Raw genomic sequence first — 13,130 nt, 5'->3', positions numbered from 1 at the left:
CCGCATCATGATTTTCCAAATGTAACGTCAGAGAGTCCATCATGTTGTTAACGATCTCAGCATAGAAGGAAAGCAACAAGCTGACATGGCGATTGGAATCAGATGCACAGTCCTTGGGCAGACCATATAGTCCCATTAACCAGTTAAGTACTGTCGGTTGCATTCCACGACTTGTGTGAAATCTCGTTGGTCTCAAACGCACCTCGTATTATCCCTTTACCTCTGACCGAGAGACGCCCGCTACGCCGGCAATTGTATCCGAGCTACTCGAAACAGAGATCAACAACTGCGCCCACTCTCCGACTTCGCGCCGATCTCGGAACCTGGCTTTCTATTTGATCGCGACGTCCCTCATAGTCGATGCAACACCCGAAATTCTCTAAAAGCACATCTGTATTGTCAAGTTCAGCAGTTCTGGATGGCCACAAAAACTTCACTATCACTATTGCAGCGTATTGTGTGACCTTCAACGCTGCCATCATGCTTAGAAAAGCTGAATCTGGCACATGGCTCCCTGCCTATGTCCCAGTATCATCTAATGTGGTGCTAATTCTGCTTATGACTTCTTCAATGGCAATCTCTACTGTGTGTGGCTCGATGGCTCTGCTGTATGATCACTATGGATCTTACTCATGCGAATTAGACTTATGGAATTTACCGATCAATGCTCAATGGGCTTAATATCTTACCCGCATACGTTGATTATTTTGATCTTAATGATACGACAAAAGGCTTGCACACTGCCGCAATTTTTATTGGTGGCTGTCTGGCAACGCCCTGCTCTGGCTTGCTGTGCGATCGTTTCGGTCGCCGCCCTGCTATCTTCTGGGGCAGTCTAATTGCAATTGCCAGTATGGCAATTCAGACAGCAGCTCAAAATGTTGCTATGTTTATTGTGGCCAGAGTGTTAGTCGGGTTTGGAACTGCGATCGCCAATATTGCAAGCGGAACGTACCTGTCTGAGACATTTCCAAATACGTGGCGATTATGGGGCGTTAGTATGCTGAACAACTTCTACTAGTAAGTGCACTTCAACAACTAGGGTTGGATTCTAACTAGACTCTAAGCGTCGGTGCTTTAATCATCGCGGTCATTACTCTCAGCACGAGCTCCTGGGAATCGTCGTGGGCCTGGAGGCTCCCATCCGTGGCCCAAGGCATGTTCTCTGTATTCAGTATTGGATTTCTGCCATTCATGTGTGTCATCTGTGTCTCCTCGGGCTAGGGGAGCTCTAGCTAAAATGCGTAGTCCTGAGTCGCCACGTTGGTTGGCTTATCGTGGCCACCACGAAGCAGCGCAGCTTGCGGTTGCTCTTGTTAGCTCTAATGGCAACATTGAAGATCCGGCATCAAATGTTTTATACGAGCAGATTGTCAAGGGCATTGAGTTAGAGCGCTCGCAGAAGCTCAATATGACAATCTGGGGCATTGTCAAAGACCCTGTGGCAAGAAGACGGCTCCTGATTGGCTCATCGACGGGAATATTTGCTTCAACAGCTGGAAACGTGATCGCAACATTCTATCTTGGCGCCGAGCTTAAGACTGCGGGTATCACAAATATCAAATCTCAATTGAAGGCGGTAAATAAACTCGCCATAGCAGCAAAGTACCCAGGCATGCGCTGACGTATTATCATTCAGAACATTGTCCTAAATGCATGGTGCCTTCCTTGCGCACTTGCAGGGACACAATTCATATCCCGCTGGGGACGAAAGTCGACTGCCATTATTACTGAAGCACTTTTGGTTGCCTGTCTTTTGACCATCGGCCTTCTCACGAAAAAGTACGCCGAAGATCCGGACCACGCTTCAAAAGCTTTGGTCTATGGCAACGTGGCCGTAATGTTCCTCTTCCAAGGCATCTATTCCGTTGCATGGACGCCATTGTTCAGTCTCTATCCACCAGAGATTGCGAATTTCTTGATTCGCGCTCACACCGTGGCCGTTACGCAACTTGGACAAAATCTTTGCGGGTAAGTTTTGATCGTCACAGTTTGCAAGCTTGTGGTATTGGCTTACACCGCTTTCAGCACCATATTGGTGCTAGTTACACCTATCGCACTCCAAAGTATTGGCTGGAAGATGTATATTATCAATGCGTCGTGGGATGTTGCCATGGTGGCGCTGATTGTGAGCTGTGGTCATCCCCGATAGTGCTTATGCACACGACTGACAAACAGCAGTGGTACTTTTGGGTTGAAATCAAAGGGAAATCTTTGGAAGAGATTGATACGATATTCGATACTGGCAGGAGACAGTCGCGGTCAATTGCTGGTGCAGAAGGGAAAAGAGATATTGTGGCCAACTCTACCGCTGTTGAGATGCCGCCTCTGCTTAGTGGATTGCGACAGGTTTTGCCGACGTGACGGACGCTTCTGAAGGGGAAACCTGCCGAGGCATGAAGAGCAAGATTGCAGACAACAATCAGGTTTTGAGCTATGGTGGAGAGCTGCCCACTCTTTGACTGATCTTTCCCAAGGTTAGGCGACTGTCAGTTAGCGGTTATTGGTGGTTAGGTAGAGTATGAAGATGGCTAGATGTTCCTAACAGAGATACCCGTTGCCGATATTTGCATCTAGTTTCAAGCAGCGTGTCTTCCTAAAAATGAGAATTCACTACTATAATCAATCATATAGGCTTACTGACATTTTATCTCCTGCGCCTTTGGCTTGTGTCAAAGAGGGAATTATGTGAACTTTGTCCATTCAAGTCCAGCTCATCCTGGCTCCCCTTCCCCTCACTCTTCCGCGGACGAGCCCCACTTCATATGTTCGTTGCAGTTTCATCGATGGAGACCACCAAATCGCAGCAGGATTCTTATGTAGGAAACACAGGGTGCTCGGGAGAAACTGGAGCACTTTTCGGGGGACCGTGAATTTTAAGAGTCAACATGTATGCGTTTTCTTTCCTTAGGATTGAAGGGGATTTGCCGCCTTGAAGAAAAGAAAGAAACTGTTAGTTTTGTGTTTCTTTCTTTCTTATCCAAATTCTATGTATATGAGAGACAAAATGTGTGAACAAGATCTTTATTGTAGGAAAAGAATTCGTAATTTACTTGGCTACTTAATCGCCACTGACTTTCTTAGCTGTGAAAAATGTAACTATATGCCTACATGATAGGTATGTAGTGATTACTCTTCTCCATCGTTAAGTATAGCCCGTACGGGCCATACGCCCTCACATCATCATCACTCCACATTCGCTCTAGCATCTCACTCAAACTGAATAAGTGCTTCATGTCAAAGCCTGAATGTAGTAATTCATATTTCAGATGTTTTTGCTGTTCCTCTTTGGTCATGCAGGAGCCGGCTATAATGCATGGCCACAGTAGTATTGTCCTGCTTCTCATATTTTTTACTGAACTGGCTAGAGCCAGGACGATGTCAACCTGAGCTTCAATTCGTAATTGTGAAATTGGGTCTGGCCGACCTGCTCCACAAAAAGAAGTCATAAGATATATATAGAGACCATGTCGGATAACTTCTGCGGCTGTTGTTATATCGCTATTCTCATGTTGATCCAAAGAATCTGCGGATAGCGGCATCGTCCAAGTAATAATGCGCTGTTCAATTGCTTTATAGCATGACTGAAGGTCGGCACCAGGTATCCAGTCATCCCCAAGAATACTCTGTCCTGCGAGATATTCTACGCCTAACTGACTGATGCGGGGAATAAGCTCATATAGTGAGTGACAACCGCCAAACATTGAGCCAAATGTTGAGTAGCTGCTTAGTTCATCCAACGAAGTCAAAAACGTGTCGTATGGCTGACCAAGTTTTCCAATACTTCGATAAGATGCGAGCGAGTTGACGATGGACAAGTAAGCGTAGAGTTCAAGGCTAAAACCCAGAGACCCTTGGTCAATATTACCTCTTTGAGGTTGAGTGAGAAGTCGCCTGACTATCTCTCGACTAGCACGCAAATGCTGGAGCATCATTCCGCTTTTATTGCCAGATATAGCTTCGTAATGACAAGCAATAATCAGGATTAACAAGAGCCTCGCTTGTTGCCGGTCACTTGCGGAATCGAAGTTGAGCAATTCTCGCCGCAGGCCTAATATTGTGTTTTGATAGTGCAGAGCAGTAGCGCGCTGAATTTCGAGATCAACACTTCCAATGGAGCCAGAATTCCGAACAGATTGTCTGCACTCTAAATGCATGCCGCTTAGAGCTAGGATCGTATGCATAATAAGTTCATCAGTGAAAGCCAGTGGAAGGACGACGGTGATGAATGGGCTTTCGGTTGGAGGAGATGTGCAAAGTAGGCCGGCGGTGTATTCAGAATAGTGCTGTAACAATGTAATGGACACCTGTGTGAGGTTACACGCTGTCCCTGGTATTGGGAGATCATGAGTAGGGGACTGGCGACGCAAGACTGTCGATATTGGAGAAGATGATTGTGTCTCGGCTCGTACAATAGGCAATTGTTCCACAACTGCTCCTCGACCAGCCGGCTTGCTGCCACTGTTTGGCTGGCTGGTTCCTCCAGAGAGGTCGGGCCATTGACATTCAAGGTGGTTTCGACAACAAGCCCGGCATCTCGGCTTTACTTCGTCACATTTCTTCTTTCGCAGGCGGCAAGATAAGCATCCTGTCTTGAACCGTGGGTAGTTTGGTCGCGGTTTGGAGTAATCATAGGGCCGCCTTCTACACTGCATATTTGGAGAGATTTCAGGTTAGATGTCGAGTTTGGATGTCCGCTACTCCGTATTAGAATCCTCCCCGATTTGTTCATGTCAGGTAAAGGGTTTCTCGGGACCCGCGCACACCCGCGGACTGCGAGCAGAAGTGGCCGAAGTGACGTCGCCTTGGCTGTATCAAGATGTCAACAAATTGCGTTGCTGGGACTTTGTGGCCAAGGGATGGTCAATGTACCTTGAATTGACAGACCTCGGTAGGATGATGGGTCATGTGGACCTGTCAAGATTAGCCGATGCGAATGAGACACCTCAAGCTGAGTGTTAGGCGGGGTGTGCTTGAATCAACAAATCTCTTGGAAGCTTCGGAAAGCGGGGCAGAGTATGGAGAGAGTGTAAAGAGTCGACGAGGCTAGGAACGGTTGCACTGTGCCTCATAGTTTAGTGCAAAGCGAGAGTCTGCGACTGCCGGCTCGTTTACCCTGGACGTAATCGCGGCTAGATAACATTGAACTAAGGAAGAAGTAGTTTAGATTAGATCTTCCTGTGCCCATATTCAAGATCCCGGCAAATATCAAGATCATTTCGTGAATAGTGTGATCATCAATAACTACGTCTATTGGAGCATCACCAATGTAGAACTCGCTCGAAATGTCTTGTTGAGTGATTCTCGAGTATATATGAAAAGGCTGACATCCGCTACATCAAAGATCAACTAAACACAATTTAAGCATTGCAAGTAAATTGTTCTATATCGCAAAATTTCCTCTGATCTATTCTTTACCTTCCAATCATCATGGCACCACGAGACACTCGCCCGAGCTCCAATCCCGTCAATCCCACTAGTCTTCCCGATCCGCAATGGTACTTCCATGGTATAAGCATTGAGGGTGCTGGGAGAACCATCCGCACATCTGGACAGGTTGCCCAGCGCGGCGATGGCACCTGGCCGTCATCTGTGGCAGAGCAGATCCAACAAGCTGTAGCTAATTTGGAGGAAGTTCTTAAAGCCGCTGGCGCATTCCCTCGAGACATTGTTCATCTTCGCTTTTATGTCGTTGACTGGGAACTCTCCGCAGCTAATGACCTCATTGCACCAGTCTTGGCTCTCCTCACAGACAAATATGGTTCTGCCAATAAACCGTTGACGACGCTCGTACCTGTTCCCAAACTTGCGTTCCCGGAAGCAAAGTTTGAGATTGAAGCGATCGCTAGCGTTGGCAATGCTTCTCGTCCGTGGCGTGCAGAGAGAGATATGATCCAGAAGCTCTCAAGCGACACAATTTCTACACCGACCATTGAGACCGATGTCGTTGTGGTTGGCGGTGGTTTCTCAGGCGTCATGGCTGCATACGAACTAAACCAAGCTGGATACTCGGTCATTCTTTTGGAAGCCAAACATCGTATTGGAGGTCGCAGTCGAACTCAACGACTTAAAACCAATCCAAATGCAGTTGTTGAGCTTGGTGCAACATGGATCAATAAGAAGACACAACCCACCATATATGCTCTAACGCAGAAGTTTGGACTGGAAACTGAAGCTCAATACACGGAAGGCGATCAGATTTACCAAGGCTACGATGGGAGAATCTACAGATGTAACATGGATCAAGCTCATAATGTAAGCATGCGTTGAGCCCCCCAGTTTTTACTGCTTACCGTCTGCTGTCCACCAAGCTAACAAGATTTATGCTGTAGGAGAATACTCAACAGGTGCAAAGGTTTATTCTTCTCATGGCTGAAGCTGCCGAAAAGTGTAATATCCGCCTCTTTGACGAGTTTCCGGAAGAGGAGGATGTTACATTGGCTGAATGGGTAGCCCAAAAAGGCCTCGCGGATAACCCTGCCGTTGAGGCGACTTGTCGTTTATTGTGCTCTGCAGTTGTCGGCCGTGAGCCCGAGGATGTTGGAGCACACTACTTCTTGGACTATCTCAAATCTTGCTATGGGTACATGAGTATCGTAAGCGAAGGCGAGGAAGGAGCCCAGTCCCTCAAAATCAAGACCGGTGAGTACTCCTGCTTGAGCGGGTTAGTTGGATACTAATAGTCTTTGTGCAGGTACATCATCTATAGTTGATGCTCTAGCAAATACACTACCTGTTGGCTCTGTCATGCTTCACAGCCCAGTCGACAGCATCTCTCAGTATGCCAAGAATGAGGTTCACGTCATAACCAGCAGTGGCGCAACCTACAAGGCTAAAAGAGTCATCATTGCTATCCCAACAAACACGTATACAAACATTCAATTTACCCCGCCATTGCCACCTACCAAGAAAGCTCTCGTCACTCGAACAAAACCAGGTATATATGCAAAGGCTATCTTGACATACTCGTCCCCATGGTGGCGAGAGGCAGGGCTTGTGGGAAAGTTTGAATCAGTCATTGGCCCCATATGTTTCAGCTGGGATATCAGTGATCTTTCTAAGAAACAATACAGCTTGGCAATTTTTGTTGCCGGAAAAGTCGCTAGTGAGTGGCATAAGTTGGATGAATTAGCGCGCGAAGAAGCCATCATTGAGCATCTGGCAACGCTTGTGGGAGAGAACTCTTCGCTTGCAGCAAAAGCCCGCAATATCCTGGAGTTTAACATGGTAGAGTGGACAAAGGAAGAATATATCGGTGGTGCACCGACTAGCGCCTTAGGCCCCGGTATGCTGAAAAAGTTTGGCACAGTTCTCAGGGAGTCCGTGGGAAGCATTCATTTTGGGGGTGGAGAGACGGCATACGAGTGGAAAGGTTACATGGAGGGTGCTATCACGGCTGGACAACGGGTTGCCAAAGAGGTCGCTGATGAACTAGCAGCTCAACCTCAGCTCTAAATATTAGGATGTATGTTCCGTAAGTCTGTCACTTAGCAAACAAAGGAAATGGATGCTTTACAGATGCCATTTATGAATACTGAGATTGAGGTCGAGGTTAAAGGGGAGCCAGTATCGCCTAAACAATATTTCATATTCTCATATACTAAGCACGATCTATCTGTTGGTCGACATCACTGAGCGTACAATATGGTGTTAGACTTTTCTCATAGCAGTGGATGACAGGTAACATTATGCCCTTTGCTTGTTTAAAGGAATAACTGAATAAATTTAGAAGCGCACGTGGAAAAAATAGTTTTACAAGATATATTGTAGACAGGTCTTATTTGTCATCTTTAGTGGCTGCCTCATTGACCTCAGTTCCCCTTCAGCTATGGAGAATGACCCGTGGACCGCCATAGTGGCGTTTTGCGTAGAGATACCAGTTTGCAGCGCTGAGAAGAAAGACGACCAAGATTATAACACAATTATAGTCTATCATATCTTAGCCTTTCTTGTTCTCCATCTTCTTGTTTCTCTTCACTGGAATCATACGCTGGGTTATGGGGAAGACTTACTCATTGTATTAGCCGACACCGGTAGAATTGGTGGCAAAAAGAAGAAGACCATTGCTGCTAAAATTACGACAATTACCCAGATGTTCACGAGCCAGCCAATCCATCCTTGGAGGCGGAAAGTTCGATCCCGAGGTAAAAATTGTTCGGATCTTTGGCGGTAGATGAGAAGCACAGTAGGCATTAAAAAAGACCATTGTTGGAGCACGACACAGGAGCCTAGGATTGCGTTGAAGGCTATCCGCCATGAAGAAATATCAGTGACTAGTAACGCGTTATGGGTATTATAGGTATCATCTTCATACCAGTAGAGGATGCCAGATATATGCATCCACACAAGGCTAGCGATACTGCATTAACCAGCAGTGATGAAACAGGCACACCAAGACTAGGATGCAGTTTCTGAAGAATACTGGAAAACATAAGGGCATCATCTTTCGCCAATGCCCATGTTAACCTGGAAGCCGTTTGGAGTACCGCATTGAGAATGAAGAACGTCATTACAATGCTCAATATGAGAATAGCAATTGCTCCGCTATCAGAACGGAGTGCTTGTCGATTGAGTTCGAACGGTAGAAATCTGGTTTCTTGTTAATAAACTGACGTATTGATCATACAAGGAAAAAAAAAACAGACCCATCAAAGTTTACAATAGAGTCTAGATCCACGATGCTGTATAACATTGCGATAAGATACGCAAATGCCGTCAAAAAGCCAATGGCGATTGCACCTAAGCAAGCACGCGGGACGGCAATTCGAGGGTTCGGTACTTCCTCTGCAAGATGTAAAGAAGCATCAAGACCCGAGTAAATGAAGCACGTCGTAAGCAGACTAGACATGAAGCAAACTCCATCTGGCCAACCAGTCTGGTTGATGAATGTAGTCCACACGAAATTTGAAGGTGCTTTTGGTGAAGATCGGATGAGCATAGCGAAGAATGAGCCAAAGAAGACAGAGATGCAGAGAAAGACTAATTGGAGTTGTTAATAACATAAAATGAATAGTGTCAAAACATATTGTTGATATGGAGAGAGACTTACATCCAAGGTAATGCGTAACCGGCAATTTTTTCAGAGCCAAAAGATTATACAGCAATATAACCAAGCCAAAACACTGATACAGAAGAAATTGGTGCCACGGGTGTGGGACAAATGTCGGATGGTAAAACATGATCAATGTAATGAGTTGCTCGCTGAAAATCATGTTAATAGCTGCACCAATGGCAATCCAAGAAAAGTTTGTGACCATGCCACAGGTATAAGACAAGCTTCTGTAATACTTGCTCGGGGCAAGGATAGAAACAAAGTGGTACTGCCCTCCTGCGGTAGGATATACACACGCCAGCTCTGCCATAGTTAAAGCTATGCAGCCATACAAGCTAGAACTTATAAGGAACCCATACACTAGAGACACGGGGCCTCCTTGAATAAGAGCGACTCCCATGCTGCCAGCGAGGCCAGCCCAGCTATTACAAACATTGAAAGCATTAGCAATCAAAGCCCAAGTGCTGAGGTTTTTTGTCATTTCAACTGTTTCGCCATTTCGAAGACTGTCATGGGATTGGGAGAGCTGGATCGACGTATCTGCAGCAATGCCGTCGTTCTTTGGCATATCTGAAGCAATTATTAGAGTTAGAGTGCATTGATAGTAGGATTCGGGGAGGACAATACATCGTTTCGATTGTAATGGCATTGCTACGCTTTCGACGTGATTTGCTTCCAGCATGTCTTTTTGCATTGTAATTAGGCTGTTGAGTGAAGAGATAGAGAACAAAGATATGGTTTGGAAGGCCTTGAATCTCGAAATAAAAAAAAATATCTCATGAATCGCAATAGAGAAATCCGGGAAGAAAAAGGTTCAAGGGTTGATCAATTAGCGAGTTAAAAATCATTGATACAGCTTCACACTCAGCTCCTCAACTTCTTTTTGGCGCCAAAGATAAGGCGCCAAATATGACGATTTAGCCCTGTTCCATTTGATAGATCATTCCTCCGACAATTCTATGTGCAGTATAGATTATGAAAATGCCTATCAGAAACGCCACGTTTCCAAGGAGCGATAATGAAGTGATGGATCATAGCAGATATCCTCCCTCTCCATGTTTGTTCCAGACCTCTCCAGGACAGTTCATGCGCACTGTGCTCCGCTGATATAGAACACTTGAATCGTGAATCTAGCCGACTGGAAAGTGGCTCTTTCTCCAGATTCTCTCCGCATTTCCCCGCGTGACGGCAGTGTCGGGTTTGCGGAATCTAGAGAAGCTAGTGATTGCCGGGCTATTGTGATCGGTGAATTAAACATTGGACAAATCATGTAGTATTCAGGCGGCTAGATCAACGATGCGAAAACTAGTGAAACTGAAGCGCGGCAAGATAAGATAAGTCAGTCCTTGGAGTCGGCATTCGTATACTGTTAACAGCCTTCTCCCTTTCGATACTTACCCATATGAGTTAACGACATTTCGGGTTCCGTGAGTTCCATGTTTCCGCGAGACGACTCCGAAATCTGCCCTGAGGAGATAACTACCGCATGCCTCGGTTACCGCAATAGACGATGGAAGTTGAGGTCAAAGAGTGAACGATATGTACATGCATCGTCTAAGTTATATAGGGAGCAATCTACACCATAGACTGATAACCCTTTTTTTGTAAGATTGGGGCTTTACAATTGAACTGCTTTGTTTGGTGAAATATTTCCAGAGTTGACACAATGCTTGCACCGTCAAAACCTCGGGGATATGGATCCTCAGACCATACCTTCTATCCAATGGTCATACTAGGAGCCGGTATGGGGGGCATTGGTATGGCTTGCCAACTGAAAGATAAGCTTGGTTTCGATCAGTTTCGTCTTTTTGAGCGCCAGTCCGGCATTGGAGGGACTTGGTGGATAAACAGATACCCTGGTGTCGCATGTGACATGTAAGTCCTTTTTTGATGAAGTTCTTGCCGGCACTCTGGAGATTAATGTCATCTGTGGCATAGCCCAGCAATATTTTATTCGTTTTCCTTTCATCAGAATCCCAACTGGTCATCATTCTTTCCCAATGGAGAGGAAATACTGCGGTATCAGCAATCAATCGTCGAAAAATATCAGCTTATCGACAAGATACAGCTGAATTCTGACGTTGTCGACTGTCAGTGGGATGACTTTAAGAATGAATGGGAAATAACTGTTCGCCATCTGGTTCCTGGTATGGGAGACCTCTCTGCGGCAGAACGGCAAAAGCGGGCAAATCTTGATGGCCCCGATTCGGTCTATATCTCATCAGAGATCGTACGGTGCAAAGTACTTGTGAGTGCGGTTGGGGGCCTGGTAGAACCACGCGGCTGGCCCTCAGATGTTGCAGGCCATGACAAGTTTCAGGGTGAAATTTTTCATTCAGCCAGATGGAATGAGAATGTTAACCTCTCTGGAAAGAACGTTCTGGTGGTAGGTACAGGATGCAGCGCGGCTCAGATTGTTCCCAAACTTCTTGCTGAAAAGGGTGTCAAGAGAGTGACCCAATTAATGCGAGAGGCGCCTTGGGTTGTTCCAAGATTAACACCACCATTTGGGGACGAAGGCTGGAACAAGCTTGCGCCAAGACTATTCAGCACAATCCCCGGTCTGATGAACTTTCTTCGAAAGATTGTCGCCATTCAAATTGATGCTACTTTTGCTTATTTTGGCGCGTCAGAGTCCAGCCATAGAGCACGAGAGAAGCTACGAGATGATTTACTTGCTCATCTTCACAAGACAGCTCCAACAAAAGTGGGTTTCTCTACACCACAAGATGGGGCAACCTGATGGGCGCTGATTCATTGCTTTTTACAGTATCACCAAATTCTCACCCCCAATTACGATGTCGGCTGCAAGCGCCGGATATTCGACACCGATTGGTTCCCAAGTCTATCTGATCCCCGGCTCGAACTCACTACTCTGGGGCTCAAAAGTGTAAACAGCACCGCTGCGATCCTGGCGCCATCTCGGAAGACACATCCATCGGAAGCTCAGATGGAAGAAAGAGAAATACCATGTGATGTTATTATCCTTGCCAACGGCTTCGAAGTAAGCAGTTGGTTCCACCCACTAATGGTAGTCGGATTAGACGGAAAAAGTTTGAACTCTGTCTTTGATAAGAGAGGAGGTCCTCAGATGTATAAAGGTACTGCGTTGGATGGATTTCCGAACTTTTTTGCCTTGTTTGGCCCAAATTCGTTTAGCGGACATTCAAGCGTCATTTTGGGCCTTGAAAACCAGATCACCCATGCTATTAAGCTCATCCGCCCACTATTACAGAACGATATTTCCAAGATTAATTTAAAAACAGAGGCAGCGTTATCATACAACCAAGAAATACAGGCCGCGTTGAAGAATATGGTTTGGAATAGCGGCGGCTGTTCAAGTTGGTACCTATCCAGCGATGGTCACAACTCAGTCAATTATCCGTGAGTTTACACTTCAACATGATGTCGACTGAATCCTGACATACATTGCACAGTTATAGCATGTTGTGGCAAAGCTGGACATGTCTCTATCCTACATGGTCTCACTGGAATGTATCATGGACGTTGCAAGGCTGTAGGAAGAGAAATGTCCGAATATTCCGACGACTGGCCATCTTGATTACAATTACATACTTCTTATTCAATACACGTTGGAATCACCTTCTTTCCTTCTTAAGGAATAGAGAAAGTTGGAAGACTTATTAATTAGAAACCACACAGTATACTAACTAGTTATCTTCTATATTATTGTTCTAATTTTATCACAACTCTGGCGTCATTGTTACGGAATAAATCTCCAGCATATATACTAACAAATACGAAGACATCTTGTTCCTCAATAAGGTACTGGTATCTTACAAAAACTCCCCTATAGGAATACTCGTCTGAAGCTTGGTTAACCATACGAAATGAGCCACGAGCATATTAGGCTCCACAAGTAGCAGCAGGCATTCACCAAGATTTCACGATACAACCCTTTGGGGAGAATATGCAACGGCAACGCAACCCGGGACAATTGTTTGAAGGTAATAGAGAACAGGTGAGAAGTCTAGAGCTTTCACCCGATTGTAGTAACCCTCCGGTAGAGGCTTAATGGTAGGATTATTGAGTGGCAAAATGTACAATTGGACCAAAC

At 45.7% G+C, this 13,130-nt stretch overlaps 5 protein-coding genes across 5 annotated transcripts; 3 read left to right on the top strand and 2 right to left on the bottom strand.

The window, feature by feature from the left end:
• Positions 1 to 480: 480 nt before the first annotated feature.
• Positions 481 to 2,364, top strand: V8C40DRAFT_276950 (general substrate transporter; the record flags this gene model as incomplete). Its single annotated transcript, XM_083220906.1, has 7 exons — positions 481 to 585; positions 644 to 1,020; positions 1,068 to 1,196; positions 1,249 to 1,579; positions 1,640 to 1,971; positions 2,029 to 2,128; positions 2,182 to 2,364. 7 exons carry the CDS (start codon positions 481 to 483, stop codon positions 2,362 to 2,364), a joined length of 1,557 nt encoding a protein of 518 aa, XP_083069986.1.
• A 665-nt stretch (positions 2,365 to 3,029) lies between these two features.
• Positions 3,030 to 4,851, bottom strand: V8C40DRAFT_253528 (Zn(II)2Cys6 transcription factor). The gene has a single exon (XM_083217638.1). The coding sequence runs from the start codon at positions 4,653 to 4,655 to the stop codon at positions 3,108 to 3,110; it is 1,548 nt and encodes a 515-aa protein (XP_083069985.1). The 5' UTR covers positions 4,656 to 4,851; the 3' UTR covers positions 3,030 to 3,107.
• Positions 4,852 to 5,233: 382 nt separating this feature from the next.
• V8C40DRAFT_281854 (uncharacterized protein) lies at positions 5,234 to 7,523 on the top strand. The gene is made up of 3 exons (XM_083221695.1): positions 5,234 to 6,255; positions 6,333 to 6,642; positions 6,695 to 7,523. The coding sequence occupies exons 1-3, from the start codon at positions 5,431 to 5,433 to the stop codon at positions 7,453 to 7,455; spliced, it is 1,896 nt and encodes a 631-aa protein (XP_083069984.1). The 5' UTR covers positions 5,234 to 5,430; the 3' UTR covers positions 7,456 to 7,523.
• A 1,024-nt stretch (positions 7,524 to 8,547) lies between these two features.
• Positions 8,548 to 9,620, bottom strand: V8C40DRAFT_269151 (amino acid/polyamine transporter I; the record flags this gene model as incomplete). Its single annotated transcript, XM_083220052.1, has 3 exons — positions 8,548 to 8,589; positions 8,660 to 8,979; positions 9,050 to 9,620. 3 exons carry the CDS (start codon positions 9,618 to 9,620, stop codon positions 8,548 to 8,550), a joined length of 933 nt encoding a protein of 310 aa, XP_083069983.1.
• Positions 9,621 to 10,718: 1,098 nt separating this feature from the next.
• On the top strand, positions 10,719 to 12,700 carry V8C40DRAFT_281850 (flavin-containing monooxygenase; the record flags this gene model as incomplete). The annotated part of the gene is made up of 4 exons (XM_083221694.1): positions 10,719 to 10,927; positions 10,991 to 11,759; positions 11,823 to 12,436; positions 12,490 to 12,700. The coding sequence occupies 4 exons, from the start codon at positions 10,719 to 10,721 to the stop codon at positions 12,698 to 12,700; spliced, it is 1,803 nt and encodes a 600-aa protein (XP_083069982.1).
• Positions 12,701 to 13,130: the final 430 nt, after the last annotated feature.

The sequence above is a fragment of the Trichoderma camerunense genome (genome assembly GCF_050948025.1).
Source record: "Trichoderma camerunense strain CBS 138272 chromosome Unknown V8C40scaffold_17, whole genome shotgun sequence".
Taxonomy (NCBI): domain Eukaryota; kingdom Fungi; phylum Ascomycota; class Sordariomycetes; order Hypocreales; family Hypocreaceae; genus Trichoderma; species Trichoderma camerunense.
This window is presented reverse-complemented; position numbering and strand designations above follow the sequence as displayed.